At 39.0% G+C, this 26,881-nt stretch overlaps 1 protein-coding gene across 1 annotated transcript in view; it reads left to right on the top strand.

The window, feature by feature from the left end:
• The window catches only part of ush2a (Usher syndrome 2A (autosomal recessive, mild)), a 232,310-nt gene that overhangs the window by 108,141 nt on the left and 97,288 nt on the right, over positions 1 to 26,881 (top strand). The window contains 11 exon segments of the mRNA XM_078251541.1: positions 1,633 to 1,821; positions 4,384 to 4,524; positions 5,566 to 5,641; positions 6,058 to 6,143; positions 7,244 to 7,403; positions 11,931 to 12,093; positions 12,174 to 12,321; positions 16,070 to 16,227; positions 17,602 to 17,749; positions 21,687 to 21,842; positions 24,505 to 24,652. Coding sequence (XP_078107667.1) covers positions 1,633 to 1,821; positions 4,384 to 4,524; positions 5,566 to 5,641; positions 6,058 to 6,143; positions 7,244 to 7,403; positions 11,931 to 12,093; positions 12,174 to 12,321; positions 16,070 to 16,227; positions 17,602 to 17,749; positions 21,687 to 21,842; positions 24,505 to 24,652 — 1,573 coding nt within the window.

Genomic DNA, 26,881 nt, shown 5'->3' with positions numbered 1-26,881 from the left:
TGGCAGTAGTTGGTGTGCATTTCTGTCTTATCAGACCAATGTGTTTCCAGCCAGATATGATGATATCATAACAGTAATACACACTCACACTTATGTATGTCCCTACAAGAGTAATTGCAGTACACATTGTACACAAGATCTCCTACAGTATCATTGTTTCTTTCTATCTAACCTCCATCTGATACACTCTAATAGTATAAGGGGGTGATAAGCCCCTTAAGTATTCCAAAGCCTCAGGCATCAGCTTGTGTGTGTGAGACTGTGTGTGTTTGTTTGTGTGTGTTCCTCTTTACTTACATGTATGTTATACATGTGTATATGTTTGTTAGTTTAATGTGCTGTGTAATCTGTCTTGGAATTAGAATTTACTTTACGTTACAAACAATTGTATGATTTTGCCCTGATTTACTGCGGCTGAAACATCTTCCCTCCCGTTGACTTTGTACTATAGTGTTTCTCTTTCTTCTTAAGAGATTTTGGATGTAAAACCACGACTATATTGTACAGTATGTGAGACTTATCCAAAGCCAGTGATATTACATGTGCCAGACGGTATGAGAGATTGATAAAGCCTCTATAAAGGGCATCCCAGTAAAAGGCTGTTAACCCAGAATGGCCTGTGTGGTCCCATGTGTAATATAAAGCTGCTCGTTAGTAGTGAACGATACACTGGTAGGTCTCAGTATACCATGCTATGACCAGAGAGAGGAATGAAGGAGAGTGAGGGGGAAGTGCTAAAACATTAAGAACTGAGGGAAGAAGGATGGAGGACTGAGAGGAAAGGTGCTAGCAGAAAGGAGGTAGGAAGAGTCAAAAAAGAAGTAGGAAGAGGTGGGAGAAGATCAGGAAAGATGCAAGGTGATTGGGTAATGATAGGAGGAAGAAAGGTATTGATAAATACAGGAAGACGTAAGAATAGCTGAAGCGGAGAAGGAAGGTAAGGAAGTTATAAGGAAAAAGGAAATTAATGACAAACAAAAGGCAATAGAGCATGCTGCAGCTCCTCAGTGGTGCTCTATTTTATGACTTAATATATACTGTACATACCTTTTGCAAAACAAAAAACAGCAATGGAAGTGGTTGTGAAGCAGTGAGATAGATGGAGAGGAAGGGAAAGGAGCTGGACCATCCTGAACTACTGAGGGTGTCAGAGAGAAAAAGAAGGGGAGTGCTACAGAGAAGGAGGGAGGCTGATTGCTGTGAAATATAGCCCAGAATGAATGGCTGGCTGTATTAAATCAGTGCTGAAAAAGTTACTACTCTCATAAATACTATTTATGCTAATGGTGAGGTATGATTTACTGGGCCTATTAAAACACAGAGAGATGGGGGATGCTTTTTCTTTAACCTCATGTGCTCTCGACCTGTTGTTTTGCTTTTTCTCTTTTGTTTTTTCTCTTTTTGCTTTTATTTGATATATCTTTCTTTTGATATTTGTTCTGCCTGACCTAATTTCTTTCTTGTACTTTTTGTATTAACTCATGTAATTATTCAGCTGCTTACAGTTATTTATCTCTTTCCCTGTATTGATCCACGGAAAGTCTTCTTCCCTTCACAGTCTCATCTCACTCATTTTGCCTCTCTCTCTCTCTCTCTCTCTCTCTCTCTCTCTCTCTCTCTCTCTCTGTGTAGTACCTAGGTCTGTACCACCTCCTACCACAGTGCAGAGCTTGAATGGCTTCAGTGCCAAGGTGAGCTGGGTGCCACCCACGGGGGACATCAGAGGGCCGATTGACAGATATGAGCTGAAGGCCTACAATAGAGATCACCCAGAGGTACCACCTATCAAAGCCATGTACCTGGCTAATGGAAATTTCACAGGTAAAACACATGTAAAGTTTTGATAGATATTTTGACATGCAATTCATACATTTAATATATCAGTGTCAGTGTCAGTGGAGATATAGCCTGGTTGACACCAGACCCACTCTCAGTTACAACTGAAAGGAAAGGTTCACTGACATTTCCAAAGGGGCGTCACCAACGGACGCCGCTCAAATGCCTCGAGGGCGCATTGGATAGTCCAACCAATCAGACCAACGATCCGGGTGACACTGCGCTTCGGTAGCCGTCACGTTGAATGTAAACAAAAAGCTGCTCTCCGTCGCTGCGCTATCGTCGTCGCGTTAAGCCCGCCTCAACGGTTGTGATTGATGTAAAGCCCGCCTCAGCGGTTGTGATTGGTGCCTCGATTTTGGGGACATTGGAAATGGGTTTGAATGGCCTCTTCGCCAGACTGACTTGCAGAGCAAATCTCAAATTTGCCGGAAGTTCGTCAGGGTTTACCCAGGCTAGTGGAGATATGAAACAAGGGTTCCAAAGACATGGGGTGGGTCACAATTTGGATAATTCCGTGAGTACACTTACATGTAGTACACTGTATATGTACTTATGTATTGCGCACATTTCGACAGGGTAGTGTTGTCTCGAATCGCGCACTGTTATGCACTGACCGGAAATTACTCTTCTACTTTTCTTCTTTTTAATGGTAAATTGGAGCCTGGCAGAGCATTACCGCCACCTATTGTCGCCCGACAAAATATATACAGGCTTGCTTTCTTACAATCTGTCTACAGTATGGTGGTAAAAAAAACACATGTATAAATGACATTGGTATAGTTGAGTTTTGCCGTTTCAATCACAACTGCTGCAGCTTCCTCTCCTGCCATATTCACAAGTCTGAAAATACGTTGGTGGTCCCGTAACTTCCGCTCCGTAGCAAAGATGGCGACCGTTGTTGATGTTGAGTGTAAGTAGTGTCCAGCGTTCCACACTCAGCATTTTGACCGTTTTAAGTGCAGCAACCGGGTACTTGTAGTGCACTGCATTTGGCCATACTTCGTCAATGTGAACGCACTATGTGCTCGAAATAGCAAGTGCAACTACAGATGTGTGCAATTTGAGACACAGCAATGTACCCTAGGAGGGTCCCAACAAAGTAGATTAAAGAAGAGGTAACCATTTTCTGAAAAGATTACTGAAATACCACAAGTAGCATAATGTGAACCATGGACAATTTATGATTTAGATTATTATTACGATTTAACTTAACTTGCAGCTGTTGTCCTTTTAACTTATTGTAGCTGGTTTCCTGCCACCTTCTAGTGACACCTGTAAGGGCATTTTGGCCCTTGGTGAAAACACATTCACACTGCCTTTTTCACTCACTTTCCTTCTGTCTTTAATACAAACACACACTCACACTGTCCCAGGCAACCCTGTTAATGTCCCCTTGGCACGTCCCCAGCTTTAAGAGACTGTCTCCATTTGGAACAAGACACTCAGGACTACCCCAATGATGTCATACCCTTGCATCGCTTCTTCTCTCTCTCTCTCTCTCTCTCTCTCTCTCTCTCTCTCTCTCTCTCTCTCTCTCTCTCGCGCTCTCTCTCACTCTCTCGCGCTCTCTCTCTCACTCTCTTCTCTCTCTCTCGCTCACTCTCACTCTCTCACTCTCACTCACTTTTCGATCTTTCCTCACTTCATCTTTTATGATGATGATGATGTCTGCGTCCGCTGCTGCTATTCGTCCCCCCTCTCATCCACTCTACTATGTCTCCAGGCAAATATGAAGATGAGCTCTCAGTCTCCGTCTTTCTCAGTGTCTCTCTCGGTGCTCCCCCTCTCTCTTTGCCAGACATTAACTCCACCGTGATAAGGCTTCTTGTTAATTTATGATGGCCTCGACACCTGACTGCAGAATTACACCAACGGCTAAAAAACACAGAACGCAAATGAGGGTGTAATGGCAGCGGAGTGGGGCCCTGGCCCCTAATTGAATTAAAAGACATGGGTAACAGAGAGAGAAAGAAGAGAGACAAGTAGAGGATGACTGGACAGAGGGTGAGGAGGGTTGGAGGGGTTGGAAAAGAGGAGAGGGAATGTAAAAGAGTGACTTAGGATATACGGAAAGGAGTGTAGAGGGCAGACGGCTAGGACAAAAAACATCAGAGAGAGACAACTTTAGCTTTACAATTAGAATAGGCTCTCCTTGTGTGCCAAAGCCATCAAGTTTGCTCAGCAACAGTGGCACAGAGAAACAAGTTAAGCATTTAAATTGCACTATTGAAGAAGATTGATACATACTTTAGTAACAACAGGTTCCAGCACACATTAAAATGAGACAGAAAAGGCATGTAGCCAGGTTAGGCGGGGTTGGCACAAAAGGGTGTTAATGGATAAGTTCCTTTTTTCAAGTCTATTTAAAACAGTACTCACATACCCTTTTGTATTTTGCATAAATGCACTTCTAAGTTCAGCCAAAGCTATTATGAGGTCTGAGTTAGCAAAATCAAGCCGATGTTACTGAAGTAACAAAATTCCCTTTGCCTGTTTCTCTGTCTCACTCCCTGCCTGACATGTTCACGTTCTCCTCTTCTCCAGGTGTGCTGCCGAGTCTCACTCCATCCACTCGATACATGATCACCGTAAGTGCCTGTAGTCCTGTTGGCTGCACTGAGAGTCTTCATTATGACAATAGTGATGCTAATGATTTGGGATTGAGCTTCACAACCCCGGAGGAAGGTAAGGCTGTAAAGCAAAAACACATACACATATATACACATCCATCAAGAGAACTTCTGTCCTTTTTTAAAGGACTTTGAATTGCTTCATTTCTGAAGAATGCTATATGAATACAATTGCTCTGCATTCTGTCCTTTACCAGTAGCATTGATTTATGACTGTTTCTGCTTCTGGACACAGACACTTCTAAACACACTCAGACATTTGTATCCTGTCTCCTCACTGATGTTTAGCTCTTAAGAAGAGAGGGAAGAAAAGACAGAAAATGTCAGAATGGAATAAATGAAGCACGGAGCAGGACAGGGAGAAGAGGAAGTAAGATGGCTGCATAGGGCAAGACACAAAATGATAAGAGAATGAAGCACTTTGTAACTGAGTGAAAGGCAGATTGTACAGAGTAACATTTTTCTTATCTGGGAGGTCATGGAGGGAAGATTACATGTATAAGGAAAGAAGAAGTGGAAGAGGAAAAGAGAGATTTTTCTTCATATGTTAGTCGCTACATTAATCTGTGTTGGACTAACTGGCCTTGTTGGGGAGATAATGTGACGGCAGGGGTCAGCTAAAATCAATCTGAAGTAAAAGAAGAAAAAAAAAAAAAAGATTACTGTATTGATTCTTACTGAGCGCAGAGTTAAGACACTGAACCATGTTAGGGAGACTGGAAAAATAACTTATTTATAACTCTATTTTGCCAAGTCTATTTTTCAAACTCACAAAACCTCATATAGACACATTTTTACAAACTTCTCTGTGAGCGCGGAGACATTATTTTCACCATCTTCACTAGATCAAGGAGCAAATAACATAGAATGTTCTACTCCAGTCTCTGCAGTGTTTTGTTGTCCAAAGCTGTGTCAATGTCTAGCATCATGTGAAATGAAAAGTCAGATTTTCATAACATAAAGCAGTGTTGACCTGGATAAAATTGTGACTCACCATAGTTTATTTCATTGTTTAGTGTAAGGTATATGCTTTTGTTATAGTAATATTTTAATGTTGATAATATATGTTGCATTTTTGTATATTGAACAATTTCAGCTCCAGATGCTGTCTCTCCTCCAGCCACAGTCTCATCCCCCTCAGCCCTCTATGTTACCTGGGAACCTCCAGCAAGGTAATACACGGTCTCACCTACTCTTCTCACAGCTAAACCACTTTTTCTTTTGGTCAGTGTTATTTTGTTTATGTGCAAGTTGTAAGTTGCTACATAAGTAAGTACACACCTGATCTTCTGTCCTAAAGCCTTAACTAATTGACATCATGTTATTATACATGTCTGACCTACTACTTCAAGAGAATATGAAAAAACAGCAGTCTAGTAAAGATATGTATTTTAGTAAATAGAGTCATACATAAAACAAACATAATGTTCTACAATAATGTATCTCCTTTTATTCAGCATATATATTTTTTCACCTTGAATAAAGATGCCCTAATTGAACACAGCAGAGAGATTAACATCAAAATAGTATAAGTTAAATATAACATAATCATATTATAATAATTAAAACTTTTTTGTTACAATGATAGGCCCAATGGAAGAATTACAGAGTACCTTCTCTATCACAACAACCAAATGGTCTACAGGGGGGAAGACAGACAACACAACATCACTGGTAAAGAGGAGAGAGAGAGAGAGATTGTGTGTGTGTGTGTGTGTGTGTGTGTGTGTGTGTGTGTGTGTGTGTGTGTGTGTGTGTGTGTGTGTGTGTGTTTCTGTGTGTGTCACAGCATAGATGTGGCTGTGGAGGGATGGGGCCTCGGAGTAAAGAGAAAGGGATGAGTGAAGGAAAGCAAAATGGAGTGGGGGATTAGCATTTAAAAGAGGAAAGAGCGTCTCTTACCAAGGGAATAGCACTTTGAAAAAGAGCGCTAAACACACGCACGTGAAAATAAAGCAGCGGAGAAACAAAGAACGCTAAACATTGGTGCACATGCATACACACAATTTGCTTTGAAAGCTTTCATTAAAGAGACTTAAGGAAGGTATGAAAAACATTTCACACCACTGAGACTAGAGTGCTGCACCAGGATGTGAATAGATTCACACACACACACACACACACACACACACACACACACACACTCACACACACACACACACGTATGCACATACAAGACACACTCTCAATGGAACATATGCAGAAATAGAGTATGCAGGGATGTACACAGACTCACAAACACAGGAGAGTCATATCTGGCATTTGTTTTTACACACACACACACACACACATACACATGGTTAGCGAAACATCACACTGCCCAACAGTGTATGTGTCTGTCTTTGTAAGTTAATGAATGCATGAGAGCACATATCATCCATGCTGGGTTAATAATGCAGTGTCTGATGTCCACAGTGATTGTAAGGATTATAGAGGCAGCAATTATACAGTATGTGCAAGAATAGATTGTGTTACAGAGAGTGAGATTGCCACAGTGAGACAGATCGAGAGTAGTTTTGAGGCAGAGATGGACATTGAAAGAGAAACAACAATCTAAGAAACGCAGCTAAAAGGGGAGAGCAATGATTCTGTAAAAAATAGGCAAAATTCAGGGACTGGGTTAAATTACGATTAAATCATGTCACAATAACAAGTTAGAGAGCACTTTTGGTTTATTTTGTAATTTAAGGTTTTCGAGCCATAGACTGTACTGAGCTATCATTGTGGTTTGATTTGTATTATTCTGTCTCCTGCTGTATGTGTGTGGGTTTCAGGTCTTGGTGTGTATTCCACCCATGTCTTAGTACTGACTGCATGCACTTCAGTGGGCTGCACCAACAGTTCACAAGTTACTATGCTGACCTCTCAGCTTCCTCCGGGGCCTCTACATGCACCAACTCTTACCCTGCTTGACTCACGGACTATTCTGGTGGAGTAAGTGCGCACGCACACACACACACACACACACACACACACACACACACACACACACCCCTTGACACATTAGGTGTTTTATTCAATATACAGTATATGTACGGTTCACTAAAGCCATTTCAGTTTGTGAATCTGACTCAAATACAGTGTAAGCATGTGTGTCACTGTTGTTTTTAACAAAGCATTTACTCACAAATGAGAGAGAGACAGTGAGTGTTAACTGTTTCAGCATCACTGAAAAGGACAAGGTAAGAATACGTTATTCAAGGAATATGATAGCTTTTCATTTGTATTTCACATGTTGTGTCTGTGTAAAATACAAGGAGAGAGAGAGACAGGGTGAGACGGAGCCAGTGACCTTCTGCGGTTGTGTTTACCATGCAGAATATTCTTCTGCACTTGACCTTTCACATCTAGAGGGAGGGGATGGAGAAAAAGATAGACCCCCGCACTTTTTCCATCATGTTCATGTGCATATGTTCCTGGTTTTTGTGTGTGTGAGTATGAGTCAATCTCTGTGAAAGCCATTAGTGTCCTGACTGTCACTTACAGTGGGACTCACGGCAGGACGGCACAGAGCCACACACACAGACACACACACACACACACACACACACACACACACACACACACACACACAGGGATATCCACACATACTTTAGTTAAACAATGGACATTTGAGGGTGAATGTGAAGGAGTAATATGAAAGCACACAGTAAGAGGGTAATGGCGAGGTTAAGATGTGGTGATCTTGGTAATGCTTCGATAGTCTTGGATAAGCAGTGCACAAACATACACAAGCATTTCTGCCTGAATGTACTGTCAGAGCCGTTTTATTGACAAAGAGGCATTGAGCCTCATTCATGAGTACTTTTCCTTCTCTTAAAATTTGTTCAGAATAATTTTGAAAAAATAACAATTGATAATACCTGATGTATGATTCAGAAGACATGCACTGATTTCCTCTAATTTACCAGATATCAGGATTGATCCTAAATTGAATGTGTGTTAAAGGTATGCAATCTGTCATGGGAGGAAATAGGAACAGTAGGAAAAAATAGGCATCTAAAGCAAAAACAATGCTGAAAGAGAACTAACATATGGAAGTAAACTCATGTTTGAAAAATGCATATTACTAAAGATAATAAGATAATGTATATTTTCCTCTTACCCCTGTTGACAGTTATGCCATACAAAGTAACACACTTTTTTATCTGTAGTCTATAGACAGTTGACAGCACAAAAAACAAATTACTAGGTGTAATACATCATCCATGAGAGTACTGCTGTCTGTAGAACAGGGATATGTATCATAGCCTTAGCCTTTGCAATGTGTTTCAGCTATATATTCACTAAGTGTGGGAAGGCTACGTATTGCCTTGTTAGCACATTGGTAATAGGCAGAGGTTGAGAGATCATACTTTGTCAATACCTCTCTATTGTGTCTGTGAGAAAAGCTGAGAAAGACAGAGAGAGCGAGAGAGAGAGAGAGAGAGAGAGAGAGAGAGAGAGAGAGAGAGAGAGAGAGAACAACTGTGGAGAAAGTGGACAAGGGAGAGAAGAGAGGAAGATAAATTGTGAGTTTTAATGGAAAGAACAGAGAGAAATGGAAGGAATGTTTAAAAGGAGAGCGAAAGAGGAGGGGGGGGCGGGATTGTGAGAAAGGTTGAGGTAGGCTGCAGGATGTGAACAAAACAATATCAGCAGATTTATTCCCTGACCTCACCTAACACTACCTGACACAAACACATTCATACACACACAACACAAGCAGACATAGCTGCAGAAATACCAACACTGTGAGACATGTGTACAGTCACAAAAAACATAGAAAACCTGATGGGACACATGGCAGGTTAAGGACAGATGTAATCTTCACTATACCTTTTTAAATGAAACAATTATTTCTGGTTTAACTGAGCTTGTTTTCTTTTACTCTTAAAGTCTTTCTATCTTCAATACCGTAATGTTTTCACTAATTAGTTGATGGCTCCAATGTTGTTTTGTTGACTGTGCAATGTAAAGAACAGCAGGAAAGATGGGAGGGAGGGAAGGTGCAGGAGACAGGTTGACACTTCATATGTATTATGATGCAGAATTTAAATCTATTGCATCTCAAGCATTTTAACGTGCTGAGAAAGCCCCCGTCTGTTTCACACTAATTTCAAAGCACACTTTGAAAACCAATGGTTTTCTAAAACCATTACTGCAGTGAATTATGATACAGATTATTACAATTCCCCTTTGATTTAGTTTTTCAAAAGTGGACATACATCACACTGCTAATCGACAGCATATAAATCTTATAATAAATGTGATAGATTAGCCACAGTGGCTAATTGTGTGCTAACACACACTCATCAGTCATTCAAAAACTGGCTTTTAATGGGAGGAACCAAGAAAGGAATCCATCACTTTTTAAAATGGCCTCCCTCTGCTACCATACCAGGAGGGTTGGATTACTCCAAGGGATTTAAAAAAATTGCAGAACTATTTATAAAACATGTTTTAATGCACCTTTATTTAGGAATTGTTTATTATTGTTTTGTCATTCTTAAAGTCTTGGGGAAATTATCAGATTTTGTATATTGTGAAAAGTACATCAGGTTCCATCATTTGTATGTAAATCCACTGATTTACACACTGTGTTTCAAAACAGTATTACTGCAGCACTGTATTTTACCAAGGTAGGATGAATTGAAATAAACAAACCTGCTCTCTTAGAAACATTAGAAGTTTTTCATGGCTGCACAACCTTTCATACTAAATTATTTCATCATAGCTTGAATATCTCTCCAACATTATCAACAGTCAGAAATCACATCACATTAAAAAGTACAGTGGAAAGATGTTGACCATTAAGACACATTCAGCAGCTCCTACAATTCTGTAATGGATAGCCAAGAAGTTTCTATTTATACATACTGTCTCTTATCCTCTCTCTCTCTCTCTCTCTCTCTCTCTCTCTCTCTCTCTCTCTCTCTCTCTCTCTCTCTGTTGGGGACGACCTTCCTGTTCTAAATATAGAAAAGGAGACACCTATCTGAAAGTAAACTGTGTACAGTATACGGGCTTCTGGGTCATGTCTGAGAAACCTTAGCTATCTGCATTTTGTTTCCATCTCTACTTGCAGAAAGAAATACAATGATAGAAAGCACACTCGTTTGTGCACACAATACACACGCAGTCATAGGACAAAAGAACTGTCAAGGAAACCCTCAGATACTAAAATTGTTGCTCTGTCTCTTTCACAACCTTATTTTAATCAAATTTTAACCGGCAATATAGACACACAATTGTAGAAATAATGGAATATTCTGCAGTCAGTTGACACTTATAACAATTGAAATTTAAGCAGTCCTGGTAATATCTTATAGGAGAAATCCGGCACAAAATGAACCTAGGGGTTAATAACACATGATTACAGAGTCAACCGTTCTCTGGGATATGTTTTCATGCTAATCTAATGTGACCAGTTTTAGCCCAAACCGCTAATTAGCTTATAACGCTAGTCGTCGGGGCACGAGGAAAGTAAAAAGAAATCGCTATTTCTATAAATTTCTACACCACTAACAAGGCTCAAAATAGCACCACACTTCCACGGTAGCATAATGAGGGTCCCTACATGTAAACCGAAGCATTGAGAACTTTGTAAGTGTACAGTTTATTAAAAAGATAGTTTAGAAAGACAGTACCATTCTTGTATACATGTAACCAGTAACATAGTTCGTCGTTCGACTGGTCGTGACTGCTTTCCCAAGATGGCACCCGCATGTATACATGAATGGTATTGTCTTCATAAACTATCTTATTAATAAACTGTCTGTACACTTACAAAGTTCTCAATGCTTCAGTTTACATGTAGGAACCCTCAGTATTACTTTCCTCGTGCCCTGACGACTAGCGTTATAAGCTAATTAGCGGTTTGGGCTAAAACTGGTCACATTTGATTAGCATGAAAACATATCCCAGAGAACGGTCAACTCTGTAATCATGTGTTATCTAGGTTCATTTTGCGCTGGATTTCTCCTTTAATATACAGTATATTTAACTGAAGCCGTCTGTGTTCAAAAAGAATGGCCGTTCTTTTTGAATTACATATTAGTATATAAATAAATGTCAAAATGTTTAAATGTCTATTGAAATATTACTATGGTAATTTAAGCCACAATTATAAATTATCTGTACAATCCAACATTTTAACTGGACTGGCCTTGTGCACCACAGTGAAGAAAACTGTCAACGAAAGTAGTGGTGTGGCTATTTTACGTGTTTCTAACAATAGAGTTTTGTGATAGAAAGACATAACCTATTAGACAGTCTGTAGTTAAACAGAAAAAAAGTTGTAGGATCAATTTGTAGTTTTGGTCTCTTCAGAGGAATTTTGTTAATAAAAAGAAGTCTTATTTTTAATCTGTACATTAACTTGACAGTACAGCTTTATAATAAATATAGTGGAATTAAATTTGAATTTAAGTGCAGTACTAAAGTAAAGGTATTTTGTTATTTCCATCTCTGCCTCTCCAGGTGGTCCCATCCCTCTCAGGTGAATGGCGTTTTGGAGTTCTACTCCATCTTCCTGTCACATGATGGTGCAGTGCCTGTGCTAGTCTATAACAGCTCAGAACTTTTTGAAGACCACACACTCCGCAACTTAACCCCTGGAACAGCTTACACCATCACGCTTGCTGTGAGTCCCTTACTCTTTAATCTTTTTGATTTTCATTTGTCACATTCATAAACACATTAATGTTTGTGTGTTCACGTCAGGCCTGCACAGGAGGTGGGTGTACCTTAAGCCCTCCCAGCATGGCTCAGACTGAGGAGAGCACCCCAGAGAATGTTCCTGCACCGCTGGTCATACCTCTGTCCCCACATGCACTCAATGTCAGCTGGACATCTCCTGATACTCCGAATGGTGAGAGGACACACACTTTATCTGGCACATACAGACAGATACATGGCCAAGAACATTAAAATATACATAAACATTTATCAACAGTGACGTTAAAGAATAATGTCAAATTTTAACTAAATATCCGCAAATACTTACAAGCTTTGATTTTGTTTAAAAAAATTGTTTTTAAATGGAATTTTCTTCGATACAGGAAAGTGATCTGAAACTTGTGAGAGATAAAACACGTAGAAGAGGAGAAACATTGACAAGAATCATGATGAGGATAACATTAGTTGAACTGTGGACTTGAATACACAGTGTCAGTATTTACCATCACCCAGACTATCACAGATATCAAGAACTGTACCATTGTACAGGTATCCCGTACGTGTGACTATGAAACAGGTGAAGGTTTCCCTTTTGTGCAAAGGGAATCAGATGAGTGTGCAAGAGATAGAGGTAAAACAGTTAGAGAAAAGGAAAACTAGAAGAGAAACCAAAAGGAGAGGGCATAAAGGACTCGGAGAGAATGGGGAAAGAGACAAAGACAGGGGAGAGAACATACAGTTTGAGACAGAGACTAACGGAGAGCGGGAATGAGAGGGCAGTGCTTCACCAAGCTCCTTTAAGTGGATGAAAAGTGCTCCCTTTTGACTGAATAGAGAACTGCAGGCTGGAACTAGACTCACAGTGATTGCCTTTTTCTCTTAGTGTTGTCTGTTCTTCTTACCTTCGTTTAATTTATTTACAGCCAATTAAAATCCATTGCACAGAGCTGGACAAGATGTATTTGATGTATATTAGATGTGAATTTGAAATCCTGCTACTGGCTTGGAACTGTCTAGATGAAAAAGTTATTATTTGTTATTTGTGCATAACTATTTTCTGTATGTTCTGAAAAAGTGCTAGGAGTGATGCATCATCAATCAGTATACTATCTGAAGTACAGATATTACATTAACATTTGCAAAACCTCAAAATATTGCACAATATTGCAGTCTAAACCGTAAAAAAGAAAAGAAAAGCCACATCTTGCTCTTACATCGTTTCAAAATCTACACCTGTTTTTTTTACCTATATTTAAATATATATCTCTAACCCATTTAACATCCAAGAAACTACAATTTACAATTGTTTATCATTAATGTAAACATTAACTAAGACATGTAAAAGAAATGTACAAACCAGATACCATTTAAAAAAACGTCTTCAAAAGGTAATAAAACATGGGATACCCTTATATCTTAGGGCAGTGGTTCTCAAACTTATTTCAATAATGTACCCCCATCGAAATATCTTTTTATTCAAGTACCCCCTGACCAGCACAAAACATTTTTGGTAGCAACAAGATGCCTAGCTATATAAAGAGGCACAATACAGCGCTACGCCATCAGTTTCTGATTTAGAATGATATTTTAACTTAAAAAACACCTAAATACTTTCAATTTATTTCAAATATTTAGAATGTATCACTAAATGCATTCATTATCATAGTGTATCATTATTTTAGGAATTATGCATGAATGATATATTTTAAATAAACATTTTCCAAAGATGTAACGTACCCCCCTGCAGTCCTCCAAAGTACCCCTAGGGGTACGCCTACCCCCATTTGAGAAACACTGTCTTAGGGGTTAAAACTGAACTGCAAAGTCCCCAGATCGAGTCCAGCTGGGGACCTCTCTCTCTCTCTCTCTCTCTCCCTCATTTCCTGTCATCACAGCATTACATAGCATATATATCAAGTAATCAGATGTGCATAAAAGTGCATAGTTCAATACATCTTCAAATAACTAAAACATAGTAGTTTCATGTTACATGATCTACCACATGGTATACCTAAAATAGTGGATTTTTTACAAATAAAACACAAACATGAATCAAAAAGAACTATTAACAAATGCACATCTTATGACCCAAATTAATTGAGTGATGAAAACCATCTTAGGATTTCCCACCCCATTTCACAGTCTCTAACATACAACGCACCGCCACATATTATCAAATGTTACTGCCATGCTCGTTAGAATGTGTAATTCCATAATGTGTCCGTGTGTAATGTGAATTGTGTGTGTTTTACGCTTAATGCCACATGAGTGCATTTTGCACCATAAACCATGTGATATGTGTGCATATTAGCCTGGATAAATTACTTAAAGCTTTTCTCATCTGATGACAGAAATTTATAACAAGGAGACACTTAATCATGATTACCCGATTATCTCATGCTTAAAAAGCTTTAATTTTTGCTTAAAGAAGGGCTCAGTACCTCTTTTTTTTCATTTACTCTTTTTTTCATAAATGGACAGCAACAATGACGATCCTGATGGTGATGGGTTCCAAAGGAGTGAGATTCTGTGTCTCTCTCTCCCCATCTTCTCCCCAATTCTGCAGGGATTTGTGGGGGATAATCCTCTCGGGGATTAGGTCGGGGCAACACGCAGACAAAGAGGGGAAATAAGCCTGTTATGCATTCGCTGCTTCATTTCCCAACCTGTCTTTATTACAACCTATACTGATATGGGCTTATTCACACACACAAGCACACAGAGACGTCTGCACACATATACACACATCCACTCTCACACTCATGTGATTGGCCACATTAAGAGCTTCCCAGATGTAGTTGGCGTCCATGGGGTTTTGGTGTCTTCATTTCCCTGATAGGTGTGTATATCTGTATTAAGCAATAATAAAACCCACACATGATTAAAGCAGAATAGACTCTTAGTTCTTAGCACTGATCTTTTGAGCCCCCTGTATGCATTTTTATTAAGGAAAAGCACATTTGGCACCGTACTGTTTCATTTTTTTATTAGGTGGATGTAATGTAATGTAATTATTGTGCCCATGTATGTATGTGTATGAACACGTGTGAGTTCTCATCTTAGTGTGTGTGTGTGTGTGTGTATCTTTGTGTGCCTGTAGGGAGTGTCAGTGTGTGTGTCTGTGGATGAGTGCTCACCTATTTGCACCCACATTCCACATTTGTGTGTGCAAGTTTGTTCCAGGACTACTGTCCTTTAGAGGGTCTTTATCCTCCAAACGCCTATGGTTACATTTGTCGTTTCAGTGCTGTTTTCATCATTGAATCACACTAGGACACATATGACTGGCAGGTCTGGAGCCCCTAAGTCCGTTTTTATTTGCATTTTAATCCAATGACCTAGACTGCATCCCAACATTGCAAAACTCACTTTGCAATTTGAATTCCTCATAGTCTGGACATAGTCCTACAATGTATAAAGTTAGCATTGGCAACAGTGCATGATTAGGGTCAGAAAGGAAAATATGTGGACAACTTAGAATACAAATTCTGAAAAAATTATGCCAAAAAAATGTGTAACACACTTTCAGACCAAGACTCAAAGACATGCCATCACACCATCATGTTTAAATGAATGGATTTTAAAACATGAATGAATGACGAATATGTTTGGACATTTTTTTCGGCCATTTACAAATGTTTTGTTTCATAGTTGGGCATTAGAGTTAGGGTGACGAGGTTGTGTTGACCGAGGTGGTTCAGGGCAGGGAATGAATGCAACACATTGATTATGTTTACAAGGTGAATTATGTGCTGTACAGAGATACTCACATACATTAAACTTCTTTAGGGACAATAAACACGAAAACTTGTTTACAGTCACTCAAGAAAGCTCCAGTCATTAGTGGCCTGGCTAAAATGTCAAGCCTACTGTGGCATGAAAACAGTTTGTCATGCCATTTTTATATTTTCATGTCATTATCAGATGTGTTTTTTTGACAGGCATTATCACCAGTTATGGTCTCTGGCTGGATGGAGTTCTCATTTCAAACTCCAGTTCCTCCCAGAGGTTCTTCGTGGTGGAGGGACTCTCTCCATGGAGCCGACACCTACTCAGGCTACAGGCCTGTACAGCACAGGGCTGTGGCAAGGGACCAATGGTCAGTGAACGTCTTACAAGATAACACACTAATTAATTAATTTATTGATTAATAGGATACACTGCAAGATCATTTGTGATATATTTAAGACAGGCATGCTTTATAAGTAATTGCTGTGGTTTTTCTGCATAGTGACCACTGAGTAATCAAGCAGTGTTGGCAATACTAAAACATATTTGTCCTTGCAATTTCTGCAAAAGCTCACCTTTTTTCTGTGAACTTCTGAGCTCACTTCTTAGTGTCTTGCACAGTATTTTTTCACATGAATTGCAGTTTGCACTGCTAAAAACACATAAAACTCTACTTCGGCAATATACAATTTTTTTCTCTAGACCTACGCAACACTTTTTAGAGCATTTAGTGCAACAAAAGTAAAAGCTCCATAAAATTCTCTATTGGATGAATCATATCAAATTTGGTGAAACGAAACAGCCAAAGCAGCAAAATGTGTACACTATTTTTATGATGCAGATTATCGCTGTAACTATGCCTACTCAGACACTTAACAAAGTGTATGTGTGTGCGTGTATGTGTAAGTGTGTCTGTGTGTGCGTCTGTGTCACTGAGTGTCATAAAGGTGATCGATTCTCCCGACTCAATAACGAGGTTGGTGTGGCGACAGTGACATTTGGTAGCAAATGCCACTCCACGCTCAACGATGTCTGTGACGACAGGCTATATTTTGGGGCATTTTTCCAATACGGACGCCATATTTAGTCAAACGCCAGGAGAATAGCTGACCCAGCAGAACAGGAGGACAGGAATGGTGGGAAGGGGAGGGGTAAGAACAGGATGAAGGGGAGAAGAGGAGATGACAGGGTGGATGGGAAAAGGAGAAGAAAGGAGTCAAGCAAGAAGGGAGTTTAGGGATAAAAGAGTGAAATCATGAGGATAGAGTAAATAGTCAGAACAAATTGAGAGATGAGGTGGAAATGAGGATGTGAATGGCAGCAGAGGAGAGGGTCACGGGTGTGAGACAGAAGAAACGAGCAGGGTGATGGTGGAAAGAGAGAAGGAGCAGTGTGAGTGGATTGAGAGAAAAGAGAGGAATGTGACAGGAGAGACAGAGAGAGAGAGAAGGGGAAATAAAAAAATAGATAGAAAACTAGAGATAGAAGTAATATGGGCCAGATGTGTAGAGTGGTTTCATTTCAAACTCAAACTGGTTAAAGTATTATATTGTAACACATATTGTAACACATATTTAAAAAGTGAAATATCTCAAAATGATTACCCTAATCGAATGGGGGACATATTTTATTATATGTTTTTTATATAATCTATATACTGTGTATATAGATTGTTGTATCTGCATATGCTACATGTTTGTTCTTCTGTGAAGTGTGCTTGTTTGTCTTTTTTTCTTTAAATCAGGTGGAGATGCGTACCTTACAGATGGCCCCAGAAGGCCCTATACTGCTGGAACTGACCAATCAGAGCTCTCGATCACTCCGAGCCCGCTGGACAGCCCCACCTAGACCAAATGGGAACCTCAGCTACACACTGTACTATAAAAGCAAAGGTAACACATACAGCTGTGCGCTCGCTCGCTCTCTCTCTCTCTCTCTTGCTCTCTCTCTCTCGCTCTCTCTCGCTCTCTCTCTCGCTCTCTCGCGCTCTCTCTCTCTCGCTCTCTCTCTCTCTCTCTCTCTCTCTCTCTCTCTCACACCCACACACACTAAATACAGACACTACATGAACAGGAACCCTGAACATCTACACCTGGCAGCACACATACATAAAGACATGCACAGGTAATACACAATGTCAAATATTTACCAAGCAACTGATATTTAGAGTACTATATTCTGCCTTTTCAAATGATACTGCATTCATCACACATTTTCTCACTAGGCAGATAGAAATGTAGATTAGGACTTAAAGACAGCCTGAATTGCTTACTAAACCTGCCACATTTTCTGTGTGTCTTCACTACACATCCAGTTATTCAATATACACACTGCTATTTAGTTTGAGACTTGGGGGTTTTATAAGACCATAACATATCATTACTCAAACCCCAAAAACTATGCTAAAAAGGTGTGTCTTGACATTTTGCTTGTTGCTAGACTGTAATACTCTCAGGTCAGGCTGCCCTGGAGGCGTAGTGGACATAAAAAAATAGAGGTAAAGAGTAAAAGCTGCTTCTCTGTAGGTCTCATTCATGCTGGTCAGTGCTGTCAAAGCATCATGACAAGTTGTTATCTTTAAAGCATGCCAGAAATGCTTTCAGGCACTAGTCCATCAGAAACCAGCAGAATCTGTAAAGTTTTGTTCTTACTTACTTATCAGGCAGCAAATGAATGGACATAGCATTTCAGATCACAATTAAAAGACACACATAGTCAGTGCAGAGTTTCATAATTTGGGCCTTTGCTCCAGTAATTAGAACTTCAATCTTGTCATTTGCAAGCAATTGTTACATTCACTGTATTCAATATACTAAAATAGTACAGAATCAGTACAGATGACGAAAATGTACAGCTATATAGATATCAATAAAAGGTATAAAAAAGAATGGTCACTGACGGAGACAGCAGGCAAATTGGTATTTCATAACAGGAAAAGTACATCTGTAATTAATAATATTAACCATGACTGCATTACCTCTAGGGCCTGGTATTGGCACTCTGGCTCACTGGCATGGCTCGCATTGCTAACTAGGACACTTAATGGAACTGAGCCATCGTTAACAATTTGTTTCACCTGTGATTTTCCTCCTATTATAAGTCAAAATGTCTGCCGTGAAGAAGGTCCATATAGTCTGTGACACAGAAAAGTGTGCTGTGATTGACCACATAAAAAGTGACACTGACATCTCAAAGTACTAGAATGACAAACATTTCTTGTGATCAGTGTTAATTCTCATGGCATTTACAACTTTACCTGGAGGTCTCTGGGAAAGTACAACTTTAGTGGTGTGGTGAACAGAACTACTCGTAATAGATAGAATGAATTTTAAAATGTACTTACTACTTTAAAAGTGTTGTACTCAAAATACAGAAAAATATAGTTGAAAATTAGCCGACTGGCTAACACTGGCGCATTTACAGAAATGTTGATTAATGTGCATTGTCCTAATCAAATAAACTTCCAAACTTAAAACACCCTCAATGAAAAAAAACAAAGACATTAACTCCACTATATCTTTACATAGCAAATAGTTGTTTACTGCTATATTTAACGTTCTGAAAGTCGTGTACAGCCCCATTTAGACAAGATTTTTGAAAACTATTAAATGATGTTAGATCAAATAAAACTTCAAGTAATAAAGAAATAAAGATCCATTTTACTTGTCTGTCTGTACTCTATGATAACTGAGAAAAGAAATCATTCCCCACAACAAATCAGACAACTTGGACAGGATCCATTGTTTTCATTTGGACTACTGACAGCACATTTTCTCTGATAGTAAAAGTGCTCAGTGGTGGAAATGAGTGTATATTTATTTTCTTCTTATATAGGGATTATTATGATACTGCTTGGTTTTCCTAGAACACTATTTAATGATATTCATAGTTCTTAGGCATGCTATATAATACACTAGTCACTGCTACTTTCTTTCAATTTAATTTTATTTATAGTGTCAAATCACAACAGGAGTTATCTCAGGACACTTTACAGATAGAGTAGGTGTAGACCACACTATAATTTACAAAGACTCAACAATTTCCCCCCCAAGAGCAACCATTTGGTGCGACAGTGGCGAAAAAAAACTTCCTTTTTACAGGCAGAAACCTCAGACAGGCCCTGAACTTGGTGGGCGGCCATCTGTCGCTGCCGGTTGGGACACAGAGACACTGATACAGATATGGAGAAGTATGATTCATAACAATTATAGCAGTTGGAATTATAGTACCAATGAAGACAATAGAACTATGACTAAAAATAATAGTAGTAGCAGTGCAGGGCGTAGCAGGGCGTCGAGCAGGACCATGGCAGCAGTTGCAAAAAAAAGATGCAGGTGCCACCCCAATCCAAAGAAAACTGCGAGGCGAGAAAACATAAGGACTCCGGGGGAATAAGCTCCTCGTAGCTAAGTTAGTAACAAGCATTACTGGGACATGAATGCACACAGATGGAAGGAGAGAGGAGCCCAGTGTGTCAAAGGAAGTCCCCCGGCAGTCTAAAACTATAGCAGCATAACTAAGAGCTGGTCCAAGGCAAACCGCAGCCAGCCTACAAAGGGTTGGTAGATGAATCCAACAACTATGAGGAGAAGCAGAGAGAGTGAGTGCAATTAATATTATTACCAATTTCAAGACCGCTAAGTGGGGTAGTTAAGTGAGGTTTTTGTTTGCAAAGATGGGTAGAAAAGTTTAATATGGATGCAGATACACACTTGTACACTTACACACACAAACACATTCCTCACCAACAATGCCAACTCAGACTGAAAGTCAGGCATGAAATGGGGAAGTAAAAGAAGGAGTAATCAATCTGGAGTAGTGTAGTAAAGACAAGGTTTTTTATTGCCAGTGACTTGAGAGAGGAGATGATATACAGTAGGACTCAGAGCAATACAGTGGCATGAAGATGGAAGGAAGAACAAAGACAAGTATTGGTAAACAATAGTATACAGCGAGAGGAGATATGAGAAGCTCATATTTCCATAGATGTATTAGAAAAGATTGCAAGTAAAAACAACATAAGACGTGAAGAACAACAAAACAGCGGATGAGACTAACAAAATAGAAGAGAACTGGACATGGAAATAAAAGGGGAAGAATAAAATTGAACAAGATGAGAACATGAGCATGGGGAAATGGCAGAACACACAATCATCCTTTAACCCACACATATTCAGCAAGTCTCTCTCACTCTCTCTCTCTCTCTCTCTCTCTCTCTCTCTCTTTCTCTCTCTCTCTCGCTCGCTCTGTCAGAAACACACACACACACACACACACACACACACACAGCCAGTCAGGGACTTTGATCTGCTTCTCACAGAGGAAGAGACAGATTAAAATGAGTGGAGAGAAGGATAGAAGAGGTGTGGAAGAAAGAGAGAGATGGGGTTTCGCTCTAGTTACCCACAAACCCTTGATTCTTTGATACACACTGCCTTTATCAGTTCACACAAAATGATGTGTGTGTGTGTGTGTGTGTGTGTGTCCATCTAAATATATTGGATAGGCTTACATATTGTAATTTTCTGATCCTTCTTCTTTGACTATCCTTGCATAACCTGGGTATGGAGACCTCTCTCTTTTGATCACTCTCAGTTAATCTCAGTCAGTACTCCCACTCAAACCCCTCTATTTTTTCTATGTTGTTGAATGTATCTTTTATAAATTGCTTTTTTTAGCCATCACAGTAATGACCCTAATCAATAAATGTGCCATGAAAACAATCAGATGTGCAAGACATTCACATCTTCCTCCTCCTTTCACAGATATATACCCCAATGCTTGGCCTAGGACCTTACATGTCTCTTTGTGTGACTCTCTGTCTCTTAGATGGTGATGGTGTGTTGGATGGAAGTTCAGCAGCAGGCAGCTGGTTGTCCGTGACTGACCTACAGCCTTACACCAACTACAGCTTCTGGATCAGAGGTTGTAACACAAAGGGTTGTGTTGAGAGCCTGCCATTCAATGTTACTACGCCCCCAGCAGGTACACACACACAAAAACACAGATACAGTAAAGGGTCTCCTGCCACCAGACTACATTTTACAAACAGGATTTTCAATAGAAATCTAAATCTGCACACACATACTCTTGATCATATACATACTTAGAAGATAACTAAGTATAATTGTATGGTTATGGCCTCCATTACATAAAGGCGGTTTGGTCCTCCACTAAATTGTGTATGATCTGATTTAAATGGCTATAATGGTACCTTTGTTACTACCTCTACACACAAGCCATGAACCATTGTAACATTTGTATGACATTACTCTGATTTTAATTGCCATTCTTATGAACTGGAAAGGTTCATTTTTATAGCGTGCCATGCAAAAGAAAAGAAAAAGAAAAAGAATTATTCAATGAGTAGCAGTGACAAACACAATCACACAGAGACACACACACACACACACACACACACACACACACACACATCATTGACTTCAGTTAATGGTCTGAACACATATTCTGATTTACACAGCGTTTGTGTGTTTGTTGTGGATGTGTCTTTGTAATTGTGTAGAATGCATACTGTGCATACTGATAAATGCCAAAGCTGATCAGAGCAGTCTGGAGATAATGGTAACTAGGCAGCAATACATACACCTATAGACGCACATTTTTACCACTTTAGCTAATGTTAACAAAAGTGTTGAATACATACACATACACACACCCCACACCACACCCATGTATCAGTCAGAGAACAACAGAAGACAGACTTCGGAAAGTTCTACTGTTCAAGTTCAAAACAAAGGCATAAGAAAGTATAAATTTTAAATACCAGACGTTTCCTCTCTTTCTATCTCTCTTTCTACCTCTGTGCCTCTGGCATCTCTTTAGACTTCTTTAAGGCAAACTGTCTTGATGCGTCCTTGTTCTATGAAAGAACAGAGAGAAGATAGTGGAGCAATAGACAGAAGAGCAGAGGAGGAGGAGAGCAGAGAGAGAGAAGTGAACATAAAAGTGCATAGTTTAAAACGATTAGTGACACCTCTGATATTGTACCTGCTAACACAGCATGAGAGAGACACAGGCTCACCAACGGTGTGTGTCTTTGTGATGTATGTGTTTTGTGCATGTGTGTGTGTGTGTGTGTGTGTCAGAGAGGCAGAAATCAACGCATGTTTCAAGAATTACACACACACACACACTCAGGGAATGACAATTCTACTGATCTACTGTCTTCTTTATTAAAAAGCATCGAAAATATTCTATTAATTAAATTATCGATTTATCTTATTGATCCGATAATATATCAAATCCTGTTTTAGCTGTAAAAACATTTCTATTAAAAAGCAGATCCTAAACTAAATTAAAAAAAAACTACTAACAATCATTAAGCTTGCAAAGAAATCACTAGTGCTTTAGATCTACTTTGTAGTTGCATAGTGACTCTAATCGAGTGGAGTTGACATCTGCAATAATATAGTATATATAAAATAGTTAAGAAACTGAAAAGAAACACAGACTGAACTTGATATCCATAAATACTGAATAGAAGTGACGCCCAAAGCTGGGTCTTGCTTCAATTGTGTTTTGTTTCTTTTTTATCCATTCCAGTTAATTCATTTTTAGTTTTTTTTCTTTTGTTTCTGCATTTTCTGTCCTTCTTTAAAACCGATTGATAAAACATTAGTCAGTAACTTTTTAGCCCCAACAACTTACACACCAACAGACAAAAACTGCAAACACAGTGACAGGTGGGCTGTAAGGAAATTTGAAAATGTATTTCTGTCATGTTTTTTAAATGTGTGTTTCTGTGTACATACCAATATATAAATGTGAATTAGAGTGAAGATTTATGTTTGTGAACCATCACTAATATTCTGAACCAGTGTTCAAAGAGCATTTTGAGGCTTTTTTTAAATGTGTGTGTGTGTGTGTGTGTGTGTGTGTTTGTGCGCGCGCGTGCGTGCCATCTGTAGGATAAGATGTCTTTAGCAATCAGTCTTGTTGTAGTGGAAAGAGAGCAGTGTGTTTGATTGAAGGGTCACTTTATACATCGGAGGGCCTACTCTTATTTTAGTCATAGTCAACACTACAGCTACTCTCATTTCCTCCTTCTATTTGTTGTCCTTATCTCTTTCCTATTCTATCTTTCCTTGCACGTTCTCTGTTTCTGTTAAGAGCACGGCTATCATGCCGATGAATCAAGATGTTTTTACTGATTTTCCAACACTAGCACTGTGCTATCATGCTTAGCTGGAAAAGAGGGGCACTGTTGAGAGAGTGGGGTCATAACGCTGTGTGCGTGTGTGTGGGCAAAAAAGAGAGAGAGAGAAATCGTAGTGGTTGTATATCTCCCAGCCTCCTTTACAAGGAATATTTTTTCTTTTGCTGTTATTTTCCCCCCACTTTTGTTCTTACCTTCTCTCTCTTCGCTCCTGTCTCATCTTTCCTAGATGGAGGGCAAGTGCCATTTGTTTAGGATGCAGTTCACCAATGAGATTGATGTCAATATAACATTGATCTAACTTTTATAATCTATTTTTGTGTTTGGTTTTCTTGCTGTTTTGTTTGTTTTACTCCTCAGCTGTCCTCATTTCATCCCTCCATCTCTTTTTCACCACCTCCATCCTTCCTTCATCACCTGTTCCTTCGTCCTGTCTTCCTCTCACCTACTTGTCTCTCCCTCTCTTCATAGCCCCAGATGGGCTGTCACCTCCGAGGCAGGCCCATGCAACTAGTGCCAGTCTTAATGTATCCTGGTCTCCCCCTGCCCACTCGAACGCACCAGGCCCACTCCGTTACAGCCTGCAGATGAGGACATCTCCTCAGAGGCCTGTACTAAGGTGAGAGAGAGATTTATTTATTTTTAGATTTAAAAAATGCACAGACACAGTAGATAAATAAGTGGACAAGTTTGCACACAGTTTTCCACCCACAGCACATGCAAGTGGTCTGAGACAGAGGTATGTGATAATAAATAAATAACAATCGGAGCATGACAGACACATACAAAACTCTCAAATATGTATCACATATATACGAACCTAAAATATGTGTACACACAAATATGCATACACATGTACATATAAAGGGGTACATTATACAGCACAGCTGAAAATGTCACATCAATATGACAGACCATCAGAAAAACAGAGAGGAAATGAGCTGGAGAGATGGGGGTAGAGTCAAAAAGACAAAAAATTCAAAGAGCAGAGCAGAGAGAGAGAGGTAGAGAAAATGTGATAGAATAAAAAGAGAGACAGGGTGTGCATCTGATATGTATTCATTACATGCTTCCTGACAACAAATTGCAATTTAATCCAAGAAGAGGAGGCTCTCATTCTATGGTAATAAATAAATGACTAGCTACATGTATTATATATCAGACAGCCATGCCCTCCTCCTCCTCTACTATGGAAATCTCATTGTTCCCTGATTTATTCATTCATTCATCCCTTCTATCCATCTGATGCTAAATGGTCAATGGTCCCTCATTTATGACAATATTCTTTTACTTTGTCCCAGATTCCTTTGTTTGATTATATGATATGGGTTTAGGTATGACATGGGACTATGATAAAAAGCTATACAAATATTGCCAAGATAGCCACTGTTAGTGACTATATGAAACTTGTCTCCTGACACTTCTATAACATCACACTTAAAATAAAATTAATTTAGAAAGAACACATAAAACAGATTCAACATGCTTGAAATGAGATTAACATGAGACACATTAGACTTTTCCATTTCTAGAAAAAAATAAACATGTCATATAGACTAACCACAATCCATATACAAAATGTTCAGTACAAAACCTTCCTTTACAGGTAACCTTTTGCTACTAAACACAAAATTACTACTTTGTGGTCATTAAGATCTGTGTCATCTTAATTTCCTACTCTTTCACCTCTGACAAAGATTCCTACACATTCAACCTTGAATGGTCGCTGCACGTACACTATAAGGGGTTTGTAGCATCTAATAATGTGATAGTTTTGCTAAAAACCTAATAACGCCTGAAAATGTAATAGAATTTGCACTTAACCTGATCGAAAATGTAATAAAACCCAATAATGTAATAACTTGATCTGAACTGATTGATATTGTAATAACATGTTTTACCGATACTGTAATAACTTTCAGGTGGGTCATTGTTTTTCAAAACTGATGATGTAATAATTTTAAAGGATAATGTAATTTTGTAAATGTAAAGTGTGCAAGTATACAAAATGTATAATACTGTTGGTGTCATTAGCCGTCATTAGCCTACTCAAAATAACATTTGACACTGATTCCAATTTGAAATGTACAAGAGATGCAAAGATGCATATAACTAAAATCCATATCAATTGGAAAAGAACCCGCCCATATCTATGCTGATTGGTTGTTGTGCAAGGATTGTCCATTAGACCGGAGTGGATGTTAGATTAGACACCATCAGAAAATGACAAAAGCTTCAGAAGATGGCTAACGTAACACAAGCGAGTGATGAAGGCAAAACAGTCGTGATTCAATCTCCGAGAAATGTTCTTTTTCATCTCAGTCAACAGTGATTCTTATTGAAAACATTTTATCACAATATTAGTCAGGACATTGTCTTACATTACATTATTTACATTACAAATTATTTCATTATTGTGTTTTACTACATTTTCACTCAGGTTAAGTGTAAATTGTATTACATTTCCAGGTAATTATTACATTAGTGAGTGCTACAGCTGCTAAATGTGCGAAAAATGGTTTGTCTGTTATCAGCAAAAAGTAGAGGTCTATTCTATATTTACATTTTGGGTAACATGAGCATGCAAAACACATTCTAAGGAGCTGTCCAGTAATGAAGCTCTGTGATTGGTCATAAAAGAGCAAAACAAGTGATGGTGGAAAAAGTTGAAAGAGAAAACATTTAGGCCAAGCTAGAAAATAAAGATTTGTTAAATTTTAAATTGTATTATAAAAATATAGCATAACTAGAATCATAGATAGATAGATAGATAGATAGATAGATAGTTGACGTTCATCAGGAACACTGGATATGTAATACTCCAGCTCCCGCACACATACATGTTCAC

Source organism: Sander vitreus, chromosome 1, assembly GCF_031162955.1.
Source record: "Sander vitreus isolate 19-12246 chromosome 1, sanVit1, whole genome shotgun sequence".
Lineage (NCBI taxonomy): Eukaryota > Metazoa > Chordata > Actinopteri > Perciformes > Percidae > Sander > Sander vitreus.
Note: the sequence above shows the minus strand (reverse complement) of the source record. Positions and strands in the feature narration are given on the sequence as shown.